The following is an 18,325-nucleotide window of genomic DNA, read 5'->3' on the forward strand; positions in this document are numbered from 1 at the left end:
CATATTGACATGATAGCATCACGCAGTTGATGCAAATTTGTCAGCTACATATCCATGATGCGAATCTCACATTCCACCACATCCCAATGGTGCTGTAGTGGATTGAGATCTGGTGACTGTGGAGGCCATTTGAGTACAGTGAACTCATTATAATGTTCAAGAAACCAGTTTGAGACGATTTGAACTTTGTGACATGGCACGTTACCCTGCTGGAAGTAGCCATCATTAAGGGATGGACATGGTCAGCAAGAACATTCAGGTAGGCTCATGGCATTTAAATGACGCTCAGTTGGTACTAAGAGGCCTAAAGTGTGCCAAGAAATATCCCCCACACCATTACACCACCACCAGCAGCCTGAACAGTTGACAGAAGGCAGGATGGATCCAGGCTTTCATGTTGTTGACGCCAAATTCTGACTCTACCATCTGAATGTCAAAGCAGAAATTAAAAATAATCAGACAAGGCAGCGTTTATCCAATCTTCTTTTGTTCATTTTTAGTGAGCCTGTGCGAAATGCAGTCTCAGTTGTCTGTTCTTAGCTGGCAGGAGTTGCACCCGGTGTGGTCTCCTGCTGCTGTAGCCCATCTGCTTTAAGGTTTTGAGATGCTGTGAGTTCAGAGCGACTCTTCTACATAACTCAGCTGTAATGAGTGGTTATTTGCGTTACTGTTGCCTTTCTATCAGCTTGAACCAGTCTGGCCATTCTCCTCTGACCTCTAGCATAAACAAGACATTTTCACCCAGTCAACTGCCAGTCACTGAATATTTTCCCATTTTTGGACCATTTTCTATAATCCCTACAGATGGTTGCGTTTGAAAATCACAGTAGATCAGCAGTTTCTGAAATAATCAGACCAGCCAGTCTGGCACCAACGTTCAAAGTCACTTAAATCACCTTTCTTTCTCATTCTGATGTTGGTTTGAACTTCAGCAGTTCATCTTGATAATGTCTACATGCATAAATGCATTAAGTTGTGGCCATGGGATTGGCTGATTAAATATTTGAATCAACAAGCAGTCAAACAGGTGTACCTAATAAAGTGGCCACTAAGTATATATCTATGTATGTATGTTTGTTTATATACATATATAGTCACAGATGACTGGGGTCCTTGTCCAGCCAGAACACCTCTTCACTATATGGACCGAGGGAGCAGGCCTGGCCAGGACAGTACCTCCCCCAGAACACTAAATGGCAGCCCCCCTGGGTTGCAGCAGTGTTTAGGACTCCCTCAGGCCTTTATGGGAGTTGGAGTTTGGTGCAGCCCTTTTGGGATTCGTGGGCACCACCAGGGGGTGCTATAGCTGCTGCTGAGCCCTACAGAGCAGCTCTTCCACCACACCCAGAAGTGCTGCCAGAATTAGGTCTTCAAGCACCTGGAGCACTACCGGGAGCATTATAAAAGGAGCCAGAGTCGGGAGGAGGGAGACAAAGCTTGCCGAGGAGGAGTGGTGGAGAAAGAAAAAGCATAAGAGAAGGAAAGTATTGGGAATGCGCCTGTGTTTGGGACTGTGTTGTGTGCCTGTGGGAAACGGGGAAGATGTTGCCAACAGGTGAAGAAAAAAGAAAATAAAAAACATTTGTGTTTTTATAAGTGTGCCTCCTGCTTTTGTCTGTGTTGGTTTAAGCCCTGGTTTAGCGGCATTATCACAAAATATATATATATATATATATATATATATATATATATATATATATATATATAATTTGCAGCTAGAGATCCACAAAGGGAGAAGATGAATCACGTATCATAAAGTTTTTTTTTTTTTTTGTTTTTTTTTTATTCCTGAGCTTTCAGCCCCTGCCAGGAGCCGTCATCAGAGGATAATGCTTAGACATACAACAATCAAAGGCAATATATAGCAAAATTAAGTGGTCGGTCTTAGGTCAGTGTGTGCGTGGGGGGGGAGTAATGAGGTGGGTGTTGGGAGGAGTATTGGTCGTAAATTTTTTTTTTATTTATTATGAACATGTTCTTCTTAAATTTGTATATGCTGGGTTTATGTCCAAATGTCTGTTAATGGCATTTTCATTTAATAGCCAAGATTCAGCCAGCTCTCTGACACTTTTAGTACTAGCCTTAGATCTTACTTGTACATTGTCCCAGTTAAATGTGTGTCCGGTTGATTTTGTATGCGTATAGATCAGTGATCATGAGTCCTTCCTTCTGACGGCGTTGCGATGTTCCTGTATACGTGTTGCGATTCTTTTTGATGTTAGTCCTATGTATACTGCTGGGCAAGAACTGCATGGAATGCTATTAACTGCGTTTCATGTTTCTGCTGTCGATTTCTTGTTTTTGGCATTGAAAAGGGCTGTGCGCAGATTGTTCGAAGGCTTATGTACTACTCTGATACCTGATTTGGATAGGATGTGTGCCGTGGCTTCTTACACTCCGTGATGATAAAGTGTGAGATGGGGGGTCTGATTCAAGTCGATTGTTTGTTGGGTTCTCTGGCGTCTCCTGTGTAGGCATTGTTTAATGAATGGCTTTGAGTATCCGTTTGAAGTGAAAAGACAGAAAAGATAGCGTCTCTCGTTTGTTTTTGTGTTTTGTATTTCGTATTACAATGGGTGTGGAAAAAGAAATAAACCGACGTATCAGCTTCCTGGACATCTCCATTGAAAGAAGTAACGATGCCACCCTGATCACAAGTGTTTACCGTAAGGAATGCTATGCAGACAAGATATTACACTTCGCCAGCAATCACCCGGCATCTCTTAAACGGACCTATATTAAAACTTTATTCAGAAGAGTCCACACCCATTGTAATACGAAGGAGACAAAAACGAATGAGAGACGCTATCTTTTCCGTTTTTTCACTTCAAACGGATACTCAAAGACATTCATTAAACAATACCTACACAGGAGACACCAGAGAACCCAGCAAACAATCGACTCGAATCAGACCCCCCATCTCACCTGGCACACACTTCCGTCAGAAGCCACGGCAATAGTAGAAGAGTGGACAGTGTCAATTTTTGGTATAAATCATCATAAGGAGGTTTTAAAATGTGAAATATTCACTTAAGTATAATAAAAAGTGGGAATTAAGCAGCATTTTTGATGTAGGTGGAAAATATTTGATTTGATCTTCCTTCACTTTTGTACTGATATTATTTTCAGTTAGGCTTGCATTTCATCCATCAAATGTAAGTTGCCAAGTATACTAAACTTGTGTTATATAGTTTTAAATATTAGTCAGGACAAATCAAAAAAAATATAAGAACATTTAATAAGCACAGTCTGCTGGAAAGAACAGGAGGTTTAATTATAACAACTAGCTTTTTAAAAGATCAATTACTGTTTTAACAAAATAGTAATTCAAAGGTATATTTGGAATATCATTGTTTAAAGGCTAAAAAGAAAATAACACCTTTTAGTTTACTTTTCGGTGCAATGCCTGATGGATGTAATCAGATTGTAAAAGTCTCTTTGGTTAGTCACTTTGCATACACAGTAAGTGTTTGTTAAGCAAATACATGTAAATGAGTATTCAAAAGAATGAGCATCCCAAAGCTGAAATAACTCTAACAAAGACTAAACCGATTTATTCAGAGTATTAAATAAGTTCAAGTAAAAATAATAAGTAAAAATCTTAATATATTTACAGTGCAGATTTATTTCAGTGTCTTTGATTTCCTAGTTTTTTATATAGAGCATTGCATTTAAGATTATTTAGAAGAAAGACGTAACTTGTGTATTTTATGGTGCATACTTTATTTTAAGAATTTCCTTGGCAGCATTTTGTACTACATATCTGTAAATGATTCAGGAATGAGGCTCATTTTAAAGGGATTATTAGTGAGAAGGGTAACTTTCATGTATACAGTAATATTCATTCTAATCAAGCAAAAATATTATCAACTTATTAATGTTTCAGTTGAGATTAAGACAGAAAACAATTTAGCCATTAGCATTTCAACATTTCTGCCACTTAAATTCTATCTTCTCTTGCCCTTATGAAGGTCACAGAGAGCCAAACCTTACTCCCTCAGACTAGGGCATTTTAGAAATACTGTGTGACCTGAAAGTAATGCTGTGCAAATTCTACAATGAAAGTACCTTGCCTGGAAAAAATGATAACCATGCCATCTGTTTTAGCTCTATGCCACATGGATAGCATAAACATTGATCTTCTTGCAGTTCAAAACCTTAGACTAGTTGGAATCCTTGCCCTGTCAGTCTTCCTGGAGTGTACATGTCTGTGTGGGTTTTTTCTTTGGGTCCTCTAATTTCTTCCAGCATTTTGAAGACATGGAGAAAGCATATAAAGAAAACAGATGGGTATATGGATTGACAGCAAGCCTTGGGTTATGTAATTTTTTTATTAGCCACCAAGTATAAGAGACAGTCAAACTGGAAATGGCTTCATCGGCCCTGAATTGGGCAGAATTTCCTGTGTCCAGTCTGCAGAGATAAAAGAGAAAGGTTTAGTGCACCCCACCACCCCCTGGCCTGGTGTGGAATTGCCTTCTTTTGGTCCATTTAGCTGCCTCCCATGCATATTTGTGTGACACGTGTCAGGGGTAACATGAATTTGAAATTAGTGCAAAGTGGGGGAAAAAATGACAGTAATTTTACAATCGAATGTCAGCATTTGCCTTTAGAATAACACTTTTTAAAAGTAAATTCTAATTATATTTAAATAGTGATGTTCATTCTGATAGCTCTATAGGAAAGAATTTTTCAGGGAACATGGGTCCTTGCTTTAAATACTGACCTTGTAATAGACTTAGCGGATTCTGCACACACTCCCAGTGATATTTAATATCATCTCTTTGAATACTTTAGGTTTCTTCTGCAACACAAAGGCATATGTTTTAGATTAGTTGGTGTCCTTATATTGGGTCAGTGTGAATTAATATGGGTATATGCATGATTGTGCCCTATGATGGACTGGCAGCCCATCCAGAGTGGGTTCCAGTGTTTTACTTTGTGGTGCCAGAATATGTTTTAGCTCCATGGAACGCTGTATTGAACTAAGCTGGTTAAGAAATTGAATGGGAAGAAATAATGTTCTTGAAATTATAAAGAGTACTAACAATGTTGTTTAAATATTCATACCATTTACATTCCGGTTGACCACCTATTACACTTAAGCACCATCTTTTTAAGAAAAGGTGTCAAAAAAAAAAAAAAAACTAATAAGGTTTCTGTTATTTAAAACTAAATGCCACCAGTGTGTATTAGTTGAACCTTGCTCCTATATACTCCTGGTGTACAGTATGTACCAGAGTTCCACTGCATTTAATTATTGGCCTTTTTCCAGGGCAAAGAAATTTTGATTATGAATGTCTAGTGATCCAATGACATGCAATGGAACTTTTAAAGTTATTTGTCTGTCATTAGGAAAGGTTACATTATTTCAAACAATGTTACAGTATTTATTACTACATATCTAAAAATGTATCAGATTTGATCAGAAATAATTATTTTGAGCTTTTAACAATGCATTGGTGGTAAAACACGTTTTTGACTTAATTTTTCATAATTCCTTACTGTATTTAATCTTGGATTAGATGTAATACTGCTATTCATTGTTTTTTAGAGGCCTTTACCATGTGTATTTTATTGGCCTTTTTTGATTTTGTGTTTTGTTTCAAAAGGATAAAGGCATTGATGATCCTCCCCAGATGTACATGACAGGCGTTTCTGATCCAAAAATTAAGATTGGTGGAGATAACCCTAAAGATCAGGCTCTGGGTCATCAGGTCATAGTGGTCATTGAGCCATCTCCTTCTGTTGCTAGAGAAAATAACCTGCCATTGGAGGAAGACATCCTAAAGATAGTAGCTTTGGAGGAGGCCAATGTAGAGGTGAGACCTACTGTAAGAAAATAAATAACAGGTTCACTGTATATGAAAAAAATCTGGACTGCAGTATTATCATAATCTTTGTAAATAAAATTATTGTTTTCATATGAAATTAGCAGATGCAAAATTGTCAAAAATTTAGCTGCTTTTGTAAATATGAACCAAAAACAGCATATCTATTGCATAGAAGAATGTATAGAGATCACACTTGTACAGCAGCATTTTAAAAATCAGAATGAGGTATATCTAATTGCAGTATCTTTATTCTTAGGTTCTTTTTTTTTTTTTTTTTTTTTTTTACTTTTTATTGATTTTATAAATCACATTACATTGATGAGACACAGATCAATCAAGGATATTGTCAATACCTCATTCCATACATTTTTGTTTCCAATCACTCTCACTACCCCTTCCCTACCTAGTTCTAAGAGCCACATGATCAGAAAACCCAATGCGATGGTGTCCCTTCATATTTATTGAGGAAGCTAAAAGGTTAACAGTGGCACAGCCTGCTTATTTCAGAATACCTTTAATATATTCCTGGCAAATTCTGAAAACCTGTTGGACCGTTCCTCTAGAAAAATATTTTTTTCTAGCTTTAAATAACATAAGACCTGTTTTCCCAGATAGATAGATAGATAGATAGATAGATAGATAGATAGATAGATAGATAGATAGATAGATAGATAGATAGATAGATAGATACTTTATTAATCCCAAGGGGAAATTCACATACTCCAGCAACAGCATACTGATACAAAAAAAAAAAAAATATTAAATTAAAGAGTAATAAAAATGCAGGTAAAAACAGACTATAACTTTGAATAATATTAATGTTTACCCCCTGGGTGGAATTGAAGAGTCGCATAGTTTGGGGGAGGAGCGATCTCCTCAGTCTCTCAGTGGAGCAGGACAGTGACAGCAGTCTGTCGCTGAAGCTGCTCCTCTGTCTGGAGAGGACACTGTTTAGCGGATGCAGTGGATTCCCCATAATTGATAGGAGCCTGCTGAGCGTCCGTCGCTCTGCCACGTATGTCAAACTGTCCAACTTCATGCCTACAATCGAGCCTGCTTTCCTCACCAGTTTGTCCAGGTGTGAGGCGTCCTTCTTCTTAATGCTGCCTCCCCAGCACACCACCGTGTAGAAGAGGGCACTCGCCACAACCATCTGATAGAACATCTGCAGCATCTTATTGCAGATGTTGAAGGACTCCACTCTTCTAAGGAAGTATAGCCGGCTCTGTCTTCTCTTGCACAGAGAATCAGTATTGGCAGTCCAGTTCAATTTATCATCCAGCTGCACTCCCAGGTATTTGTAGGTCTGTACCCTCTGCACACAGTCACCTCTAACGATCACAGGGTCCATGAGGGGCCTGGGCCTCCTAAAATCCACCACCACCTCCTTGGTTTTGCTGGTGTTCAGGTGTAGGTGGCTTGAGTCGCACCATTTAACAAAGTCCTTGATGAGGTTCCTATACTCCTCCTGCCCACTGCTGATGCAGCCCATGAAGTGTCATCAGCGAACTTTTGCACGTGGCAGGACTCCGAGTTGCATTGGAAGTCCGATGTATATAGGCTGAACAGGACCAGAGAAAGTACAGTCCCCTGTGGCGCTCATATGTTGCTGGCCAAAATGTCAGACCTGCAGTTCCCGAGACGCGCATACTGAGGTCTGATAGTCCACGATCCATGCCACTAGCTATGAATCTACTCCCATCTCTGTCAGCTTGTCCCTAAGGAGCAGAGTTTGGATGGTGTTGAAGGCGCTAGAGAAGTCTAGAAACATAATTCTTACAGCACCACTGCCTCTGTCCAAGTGGGAGAGTGATCGGTGTAGCATATAGATGATGGCATCCTCCGCTCCCACCTTCTCCTGGTATGCGAACTGCAGAGGGTCGAGGGCGTGGCGTACCTGTGGCCTCAGGTGGTGAAGCAGCAGCCGCTCCATGGTCTTCATCACATGTGACGTCAGAGCGACAGGCCGGAAGTCGTTCAGCTCACTAGGACGTGATACCTTTGGGACTGGGGTGAAACCAGATGTTTTCCAAAGCCTTGGGACTCTCCCCTGTTCCAGGCTCAGGTTGAAGATGCGCTGTAGAGGACTCCCCAGCTCCAGTGCACAGGCCTTCAGCAGTCATGGCGATACTCCATCTGGACCCGCTGCTTTGCTGGCACGAAGTCTCCTCAGCTCTCTTCTCACCTGCACTGTTGTAATTGTGGGTGGGGATGTCTCTCCTATGCTGGTATCAGCAGAAGGATGTGTTGAGGATGCAGTACTCCAAGGTGAGAGTGGGTTAGGGTGGTCAAACCTGTTAAAGAAGTTGTTCATTTGGTTTGCTCTCTTCAAATCTCTCTCGATGGTGGCACCCCGCTTCGAGCTGCAGCGAGTGATGATCTTCATCCCATCCCACACTTCCTTCATGCTGTTATTCTGCAACTTCTGCTCCAGCTTTCTCCTGTACTGCTCCTTCGCTTCCCTGAGCTGGACTCGGAGTTCCTTCTGCACGTGCTTGAGCTCATGCTGATCACCGCCTTTAAAAGCCTTTTTGTTCTGGTTCAAAAGGCCCTTGATGTCACTTGTAATCCATGGCTTGTTGTTAGCATAGCAGTGTACTGTTCTTACTGGAACTACAATGTCCATACAGAAGTTGATGTAGTCAGTAGTGCAGTCAACAACCTCCTCAATGTTCTCACTATGTGTTCCCTGCAATATATCCCAGTCTGTAGTTCCAAAGCAGTCTCTCAGAGCCTGCTCTGCCTCAGGGGACCACTTCCTGAATGAGTGTGTGGTTATAGGTAGCTCCCTCACTCTTGGTTTATAGTGAGGCTGAAGCAGAACCAGGTTATGATTTCCCAAGCGCAGGCAGCTGGGTGGAGCTGTATGCGTCTTTAACGTTTGCATACAGTAGGTCAATAGTCTTATTTCCCCAGGTGTTACAGTCAACATACTGGGAGAAGGCAGGTAATGTTTTGTCCAGCGTCACATGATTAAAGTCTCCAGCGATTAGCACAAGCGCCTCAGAGTGCTGCGTTTATAACTTAGCAACAGCATAATGGATGATGTCACTCGCTGTCTCCACGTCCGCCCGAGGAGGGATGTATACAATAAAAACAATAACGTGTCCAAACTCTCTGGGTAAGTAATAGGGACACAGACTTACGGCCAACAGTTCGATGTCCCTGCAGCAAGTGGAGATTTTGACGTTTATATGTCCAGAGTTACACCACCTTGTATAGACATAGAGAGCTAGACCTCCTCCTTTGTGCTTCCCGCAGATACTTGCGTCTCTGTCCACTCTAACTGTGCTAAACCCGGGTAGCTTCACGTTAGCATCTGGGATGGTGGTAGTTAGCCACGTTTCGCAAAAGCACAACAAACTGCATTCTCTGTAGGTTCTGACATTTTTCACCAGTGCAGCCAGTTCGTCAATCTTATTTGATATTGAGTTCACATTTCCCAGGATCACCGAAGGCTTAAAACGGCACTTTCTCGCAAGCCGCTTCATTTTTAGCTTAGTGCCGGCTCTGCTGCCACAATACCGCCTTCTTACCTCGTCGGGTAAATAGGGAACCACACCGACACTGTCATTTGTTCTCAGCACTTGAAGTTGACTACTTGAATAGACTAGTCTCGGCGTGTAAAAATCCATGTCCACGTTGTAAAAGTAAAAGTGTCCTATAGAGGGTGAGTTAGGATTCTTTCAATCAAGATCAGTTTAAATACCTAGGGGTAAACATCACAAGAAAATATAAAGGTCTTTTTCAACAAAAGCTTGCTGTCTGCATGGAAAAACTTAAAGATGTGCATAGATATTCTACTCTTCATCTTACATTAGCAGGAAGAATTAACACTGTCAAGAAGAATATCCTTTCTAAGCTTCTTTTTCTATTTCAAAGAATCCCCATATACATGAACAAGTCATTTTTTAAGAAATTAGATTAAATCATAACCTCATTTATTTGGAATTCAAAATATCCACGCATCCAAAGGGCAACCCTACAATGACCTAAAGCAGAAGGTTGTGTGGCTCTACCCAACTTTCACTTGGGTTATTGGGGAGCAAATATACAAACTATGAAAACCTGGACATTGAAACAAAAAGATGAACACAGACAAGCTTGGTCCGCATTAGAAGTAAAATCCTGCAGTACTTCTTTATATTCCTTGCTTTCTACCCCAAGTACTAGGGGGTTGTACCGTGTTAGCCATTATGAATGTAGAGAAAAGCCAAGCAAAATGACACCTTTTATTGGCTAACTAAAAAGATTACAATATGCAAGCTTTTGAGGCAACTCAGGCCCCTTCAACATCTTTCCTGAATAAGGGGCCTGAGTTGCCTCAAAAGCTTGCATATTGTAATGTTTACTTGAGATTTTTGCAAATTTATTAAAAATAAAAAAATTGAGAAAGCACATGTACATAAGCATTCACAGCCTTTGCCATGAAGCTCAAAATTGAGCTCAGGTGCATCCTGTTTCCCCTGATCATCCTTGAGATGTTTCTATAGCTTAATTGGAGTCCACCTGTGGTAACTTCAGTTGATTGGACATAATTTAGAAAGGCACACACCTGCCTATATAAGGTCCCACAGTTGACATTTCATGTCAGAGCACAAACCAAGCATGAAGTCAAAGGAATTGTCTGTAGACCTCCGAGACAGGATTGTCTCAAGGCACAAATCTGGGGAAGGTTACAGAAAAATTTCTGCTGCTTTGAAGGTCCCAATGAGCACAGTGGCCTCCATCATCCGTAAGTGGAAGAATTTCAAAACCACCAGGACTCTTCCTAGAGCTGGCTGGCCATCTAAACTGAGCAATCGAGGGAGAAGGGCCTTAGTCAGGGAGGTGACCAAGAACCCAATGGTCACTCTGTCAGAGCTCCAGAGGTCCTCTGTGGAGAGAGGAGAACCTTCCAGAAGGACAACCATCTCTGCAGCAATCCACCAATCAGGCCTGTGTGGTAGAGTGGCCAGACGGAAGCTACTCCTTAGTAAAAGGCACATGGCAGCCCGCCTAGAGTTTGCCAAAAGGCACCTGAAGAAAATTCTCTGGTCTGATGAGACAAAGATTGAACTCTTTGCTGTGAATGCCAGGTGTCACGTTTGGAGGAAACCAGGCATCGCTCATCACCAGGCCAATACCATCCCTACAGTGAAGAATGGTGGTGGCAGCATCATGCTGTGGGGATGTTTTTCAGCGGCAGGAACTGGGAGACTAGTCAGGATAAAGGGAAAGATGACTGCAGCAATGTACAGAGACATCCTGGATGAAAACCCGCTCCAGAGCGCTCTTGACCTCAGACTGGGGCGACGGTTCATCTTTCAGCAGGACAACGACCCTAAGAAGACAGCCAAGATATCAAAGGAGTGGCTTCAGGGCAACTCTGTGAATGTCCTTGAGTGGCCCAGCCAGAGCCCAGACTTGAATCCGATTGAACATCTCTGGAGAGATCTTAAAATGGCTGTGCACCGACGCTTCCCATCCAACCTGATGGAGCTTTAGAGGTGCTGCAAAGAGGAATGGACGAAACTGGCCAAGGATAGGTGTGCCAAGCTTGTGGCATCATATTCAAAAAGACTTGAGGCTGTAATTGCTGCCAAAGGTGCATCGACAAAGTATTGAGCAAAGGCTGTGAATACTTATGTACATGGGATTTCTCGTTTTTTTTTATTTTTAATAAATTTGCAAAAACCTCAAGTAAACTTTTTTCACGTTGTCATTATGGGGTGTTGTGTGTAGAATTCTGAGGAAAAAAATGAATTTAATCCATTCTGGAATAAGGCTGTAACATAAGAAAATGTGGAAACAGAAATGCGCTGTGAATACTTTCCGGATGCACTGTATGTACCATATTCCGAGCTAGTGATAACCACCAGTTTACTGGTTGAATGGTGATAATTAATCAGACTCTCCAGGGCTCTGTGACAGTTTTCTCTTGACCAAAAATGCTTGATTCTATTGCAGAATTCTTGACATTATGAGTTGAATTTTTGCATCTTTAGGTTTCACATTTTTTTTACATTTAGATTAATAAAAATACTTGTTAGCATAATTTGTGGCACGTTTAATATTTTTACCAAGACCTTTTTTATAGCTGTAGGCAAATCAAGATCCGTGATCAAGGAGGCAAAATGTTTTCCGTCCTTTAGAAAAAGAACAGCAAATGTTTCCGAGTAATATAAAAAAGCCATTCAAGGAGTTTGCATGTTCTCCCTGTGTCTCTGTGGTTTTCTTATGGGTACTCCAGTTTTCTTTCCACATTCTCAAAGCCTTATAGGTTTGTTGAAATGGTACCAGTGTGGGTGTGTGCGTGAGTGGACCCTGCAATAAAACGGTACCCAGTCCAGGCCTTTTTCCTGCATTATGCACAGACAGTAGTCTGTTTTTCTCTCCTCCTCTGAATTGGATAAAGCAAGTTTGAGAATGACCATGATTGTTATTAGTTTGCAAGTAAAAATAACAGAGATCACCATAAACTGTTGTCAAAACCAATGACATACTGTATCTAAAAGGCCATAAGAGAACATAAAGGTGGATTGTGGTATCAAAAGTAAAGGTGTCCTGTATGGTCCACATTTTTCTGTTGAAATGCTTTTCTTTTTAGAGTTGGAGAGTTAGCAGCCACGCCAAGGTATATCTACAGGTGATTTTCCTTGCTAGTTATCATTGAGCATTGTTTCTTACTTTTCTGGGTGTGTCACTGATTTTATTTTTTAGATTCAGGTTTAAAAGCAGTCAGTCCACTATGAAAATTTTAAGAAAATGATGATTAAGAATGTCTTTAAAGGTCACAATGCAGTGACAAATTGTTAGAGGTCAGTTCATCAAATAAAATGGAGTGAAACTGGTTACAAATTCAGTTAACAATCCAAAGCACTTCCATGAATTTTTGTATTGATTTGAGGGCAAGTATATACTTAAGCCCGTCTTCAGCCTTCAATTCGAAAAGTTTAGTCAGGTTTATGAAGTTTAAACACAGGGCATTGAGAGCCGTCCATGCCTTCGACTCCTGCTGCACACGTTTGCAGCTCCACTGAACAACCATTCAGTTTGTCAGATTTTTTCAGCTTCATGTTCTGGTCAACAACAACTGCAGGTAGGTGACATCCATTGCATATTAGCTTAACAAAGCATAAGAAATAAAAAAATTCTATGTAAAAAAAATAAGGCACAGTTATAAATTAGTAATTTTAAAGACATTAAATATTTTTGCAACATGCAAGAGAGATTGCTTACCAACTAAATATATAAGAGATATTTGTGCACTGCAAATTAGAATTTGCAGGAATTACTAAATTTGCATTGTATGTCCTCAATCTCATGCCAGATTTCAAGCACTATATAAAGTAGGCCTACACAAAGTTACATATACATTTTGTACTTTGTTCTTCATTTGCCACTGATTTACCAGCAACTGCTTCAGGCATGATGACCTGACAAAGTGGTTTTTTTCTGTTGACATTCATACAGGCTTTGCAGATAGGAGGTGGGTTTCAATTGTGGGCTTTCTTTTGGGCTCTAATATTAAAGTTATGCAAAGTGCAAAACATTATACCTGCACTTTCATGCAAAATACCAGGATTTTGTTTTACCCAATCTTTTGCTAAAACATTAGGTGCCAATGCAAAGCAGTTCTTTTTGACATGTTTGAACTGACAGAACTCTTGTCAATACATGTTATTCATTGTTTTGTCTGGCTGTTGGTTTGATGATACAGTGCATAAACAGTTATTAGCTAAAAATGAAAAACCTTTGACGCTCAATCTACAGAGTCCAAAAAAACTTTAATAATAATCTGTTTTATACAGGAAAACATGCAGCATTTTATTATATTTTGTTATTAAATGAATAATTTATTTTCAAATTTCATTATAAGGTACCCACAAATCCTGGGGCAGAGGATATAGGGCTCCCCAGTCCTTCAGTGGAGGGAACTTTGCCAAGTTTAGAAGTTGGATCTACAGAGGGCTGTAAAGGTGAGTTTTTAAAAGAATTATGTAATTTTTACTTAGATACTTGCTGTAATATGTAAGGAATAGCCCATGAGCTTTCACTGCTGATTAAATGTGCCTTTCTCCTCATATTTGTTTTTATTACTAAATTTTGCTGACTCACATTATTGCCACCTTAAATATGTAGAAGATGACTGTGAGGCATGATGGTAGTGGTTGTCATGCTTGCCAAGTCATGCATGGCATAAAGTAGGCATTTACCTAGTTGTGAAACTATATAGTGAACATTTTCCTGGAAAAGGAACAGAAGTGATTCAAGCTATCTGTCAGCTCTTTTCATCTTAATTAGATAAGTATATAACATTTTAGCGACTTTCATATTTCTTATTTTGAATGTCTTATTTGTCTGAGCAAAAGCCCATGTGCTGATTTTTGAATCTGTTATTTTTTAGCAACATGATGTTTTTTTGTGGGTTATAAGTATTGTAATAGTAGTCCCAAAATACCAAAAAATGGTGCCCTTGCCTTCCAAATATAGGCCAGGGCTGAATAAAGGCTAGAGTTCAGAATAGACTTTGCCCTAAACTTTAAGTAGACTTCAGCCAACACAAGTACAAAAAGGGAAAGGCCTAGCATCAAAACAATGCTTATAATCTTTAGTATTAGAATGAGAGAAACCATGTAAGACATTAACTCTTTAAAAAATTGTAAAGATTTATTATAAAGTATAAATAAATACAAAATACCAAAAAGGAAAGCATCAATGGTGTTCCTAAAAGGAAGCCCAGAAACAAAACAAAATTAATCCACAATGCAGAAATCAGTAGTCATAGAACAAAGCAAGAATATGACAAAAAACAAAACTATTTTCGAAACAACTCTAACCCTAACCCCTTACCTCCAAATAAATAGGTAGAGGTCTGTCCTCCAGCTGTACAACATGGTGTCTCCATCCCTGATGGGGCATGTAACTAAACACATTAACACAACAAATAAGCAAAACAATATTCAAAACATAAATACAAATCATGATTAATAACATTATATAGAAAATTATATATAACAAAACATAAAAATATCACATCAAATAAAGCCCTGTCTAAACTGTAACAACTAGGAGGAAGGTATTTAGGTATTTACAAAGGAACTAAAATGCTGTTATACTCCAATTTTGCAAGCTAGTATGAAGGTTCTCTTTAGGACTATACCACTTGTTGACTTGTAGTCTCACTATAACAGAAACAATCAAAGTGACTTACTGTCATGTGTTTTTGTTCATATTCTTCCAGGAAGAACCTAAAAGCAAGTATACCTAATAAACACAAGTCAGAAACAGTGCCTTTTATTTAAAGGAGGGGTCCTACCCAGAAAATCCAAAAATCTGAAAAATGTGCAAATAGAAAAACAGGGATCAAGAAACAATACTAAAGCTGGAGTGTAGACTTTATTGTGTTGTGAATTTAATTTAAATGGATAAATTTGTCATTTCTGCCAATTTATCTACACTCAACAACCCATAATGACAAAGTCCAAAAATGTTTTCAGAAAGGTTCAGAAATTTATTGAAAATCAAAAATAGGGTCTGAATACTTTCTAAATCCATTGGATATTAACATAATATAAAATTGCAGAAATAATAAACTACTATATTAAATAAATAAAACGCAGAAATAACATAACCAAAAACATAATTAATACAACAAAATGCAAAATACAGTATCTCAAACACAACAAAACCATTAAATAAACTTGAGTTAGGGATAAAACTGTAGCTGAACCATGAAATCCTCCTATTGCAGCAGCAGCTGAACCTAAAATTGTCTGCCCCCTTTGATTTATTAGTAATCCAACATAGTTCAAGAACCTAATAATCTAATTGAACAGAGTGAAACAAATTAATATATTACTGACAGAGCACATTTTTTGCTGTATCTTTATTTATTAGCAAATCTATTGCATGCGCAATAGATTTCCTAAACTGTTAACTGTGTGAGAACCATCCTCGCTAGAAGATGAAAATACCTAATTTTGTTCTTGAAATATCAGATCAGTTTAATAAAGTCTCTCTGAATGCTGGTACAGCTGGCAAATTGAAAATAATGTCATTAAGAAAGTAAACAAAGTGTTAAGCTTAAAGTGAAAATGTATTCCTTTTCTAATTTGTTTTTCCTGTTCTAAATAAACTTTTGTTTGTAATTGTTTTGATTTGTGTGTCAGAGATCATTTCTGTATGTTTATTTTTAAAGTGTTCTGTGTTTGGACCCAAGTTTACAATTTTTGTCATGTTTTTGGTTACAATACTGTTTTGATTTTATTGTGGTCATAGCCAGCCCAGCCACAGGGGATGCACAAACCAGTGTGTTTCTTCGTGCCAGTCCCAAGTCCAGATAAATGGGGAGGGTTCCGTCAGGAAGGGCATCTGGTGTAAAATTTTGCCAAATCAATATGTGGACAACAATACAAATTTCCATACCAGATCGGTCAAGCCCCGGGTTAACAATGACTGCCACCAGTACTGTTAGCCAACAGGGTGCTGGCAGGAATTGGGGTACTGTTGGCCAAAGAAGGAGAAGAGGGGAGAGACGTGTCCGGAGGCAGGAGGAGAGGAGGAAGGTAAAGAGAGTGGAACTGAGGGTAGGAACTTTGAATGTTGGCAGTATGACTGGTAAGGGGAGAGAGTTAGCAGAAATGATGGAGAGAAAGAAGGTTGATATATTGTGCGTGCAAGAGACTAAATGGAAGGGGAGTAAGGCCAGGTGGATCGGAGGTGGATTCATATTGTTCTATCATAGTGTGGATGGGCGGAGAAATGGGGAAGGAGTTATTCTGAAGGAACAGTATGTCAAGGGTATTTTGGAAGTTAAAAGAGTGTTAGACAGAGTAATGATTATGAAGCTGGAAATTGGAGGTGTGATAATGAATGTTGTTAGTGCATATGCCCCACAAGTTGGGTGTGAGATGCAAGAGAAAGATGATTTCTGGAGTGAGTTGGATGAAGTGATAAACAGTGTACTAGAAATTAAAAGACCCATTGTCAGCAGAAATCCGCAAACCAGCAAAAAATCCGCGATATATATTTAAATATGCTTACATATAAAATCCGCGATAGAGTGAAGCTGCGAAAGTCGAAGCGCAATATAGCGAGGGATTACTATATTTTAAGAAGAGGGAGGAACATAGGGTGATGTACAAGAGTGGAGGAAGATGCACACAGGTAGATTACATCCTATGCAGAAGAGTCAATCCGAAGGAGATTGAAGACTGCAAAGTGGTGGCAGGGGAAAGTGTAGTTAAGCAGCATAGGAAAGTGTAGTTAAGAAGCATAGGATTGTGGTTTGTAGGATGACATTGGAGATCAAGAAGATGAAGCGAGTGAGGGCAGAGCCAAGGATCAATTGGTGGAAGTTGAAAAAGGAAGACTGGAAGGTTGAGTTTAGGGAGGAGGTGATACAGGCACTGGGTGGCAGTGAAGAGTTACTAGACAGTTGGGCAACTACAGAAGACGTAGTAAGTGTGACAGCAAGAAGGGTGCTTGGCGTGACATCTGGACAGAGGAAGGAAGAAAAGGAAACCTGGTGGTGGAATGGAGAAGTACAGGAGAGTATACAGAGGAAGAGGATGGCGAAGAAGAAGTGGGATAGTCAGAAAGATGCAGAAAGTAGACAAGAGTACAAGGAGATAAGGCGCAAGGTGAAGAGAGAGGTGGCGAAGGCTAGACAGAGGGACTGAGCTGGGAAAGATGTGCAGCAGGTTAGGGTGATAGAGGATAAAGATGGAAACATACAAGCAAGAATAGTGTGTTAAGCAGATGGAAAGGGTACTTTGAGAGGAAGATGAATAAAGAAATTGAAAGAGAGAGAAGGTTGGATTGTCCTGCGGTGGGTTGGCACCCTGCCCAGGATTGGTTCCCTGCCTTGTGCCCTGTGTTGGCTGGGATTGGCTCCAGCAGACCCCCATGACCCTGTGTTTGGATTCAGCGGGTTGGAAAATGGATGGATGGATGGAAGGTTGGATGATGTGGAGATAGTGAATCAGGAATTGCATAGGATTAGCAAGGAGGAAGTAAGAACAGCTATGAAGAGGATGAAAAATGGAAACACTGTTGGTCTAGATAACATACCTGTGGAAGCATGGAAGTGTTTAGGAGAGTTGGCAGTGGAGTTTTTAAACCAGATTGTTTAACAGAATCTTGGAAAGTGAGAGGATGCCTGAGGAGAGAAGAAGAAGTGTACTGGTGTCGATATTTAAGAATAAGGGAGATGTGTAGGAACTACAGGGGGATAAAATTGATGAGCCACAGCATGAAGTTATGGGAGTAGTGGAAGCTAGATTAAGAAGTGAGGTGATGATTAGTGAGCAGCAGTATGGTTTCATGCCAAGAAAGAGCACCACAGATGCGATGTTTCCTCTGAGGATGTTGATGGAGAAGTATAGAGAAGGCCAGACGGAGTTGCATTGCGTCTTTTTGGATCTGGAGAAAGCATATGACAGGGTGCCTCGAGAGGAACTGCGGTATTGTATGAGGAAGTCAGGAATGGCAGGAAGTAGGTAAGA

At 39.8% G+C, this 18,325-nt stretch overlaps 1 protein-coding gene across 1 annotated transcript in view; it reads left to right on the forward strand.

Moving 5' to 3' along the window:
- The window catches only part of elk1 (ETS transcription factor ELK1), a 179,488-nt gene that overhangs the window by 139,389 nt on the left and 21,774 nt on the right, over nt 1-18,325 (forward strand). Inside the window, exons 5-6 of the mRNA XM_028813330.2 lie at nt 5,613-5,822; nt 13,696-13,795. Coding sequence (XP_028669163.2) covers nt 5,613-5,822; nt 13,696-13,795 — 310 coding nt within the window. The remainder of the gene's footprint in view (nt 1-5,612; nt 5,823-13,695; nt 13,796-18,325) is intronic.

The sequence above is a fragment of the Erpetoichthys calabaricus genome, chromosome 11 (genome assembly GCF_900747795.2).
Source record: "Erpetoichthys calabaricus chromosome 11, fErpCal1.3, whole genome shotgun sequence".
Taxonomy (NCBI): domain Eukaryota; kingdom Metazoa; phylum Chordata; class Cladistia; order Polypteriformes; family Polypteridae; genus Erpetoichthys; species Erpetoichthys calabaricus.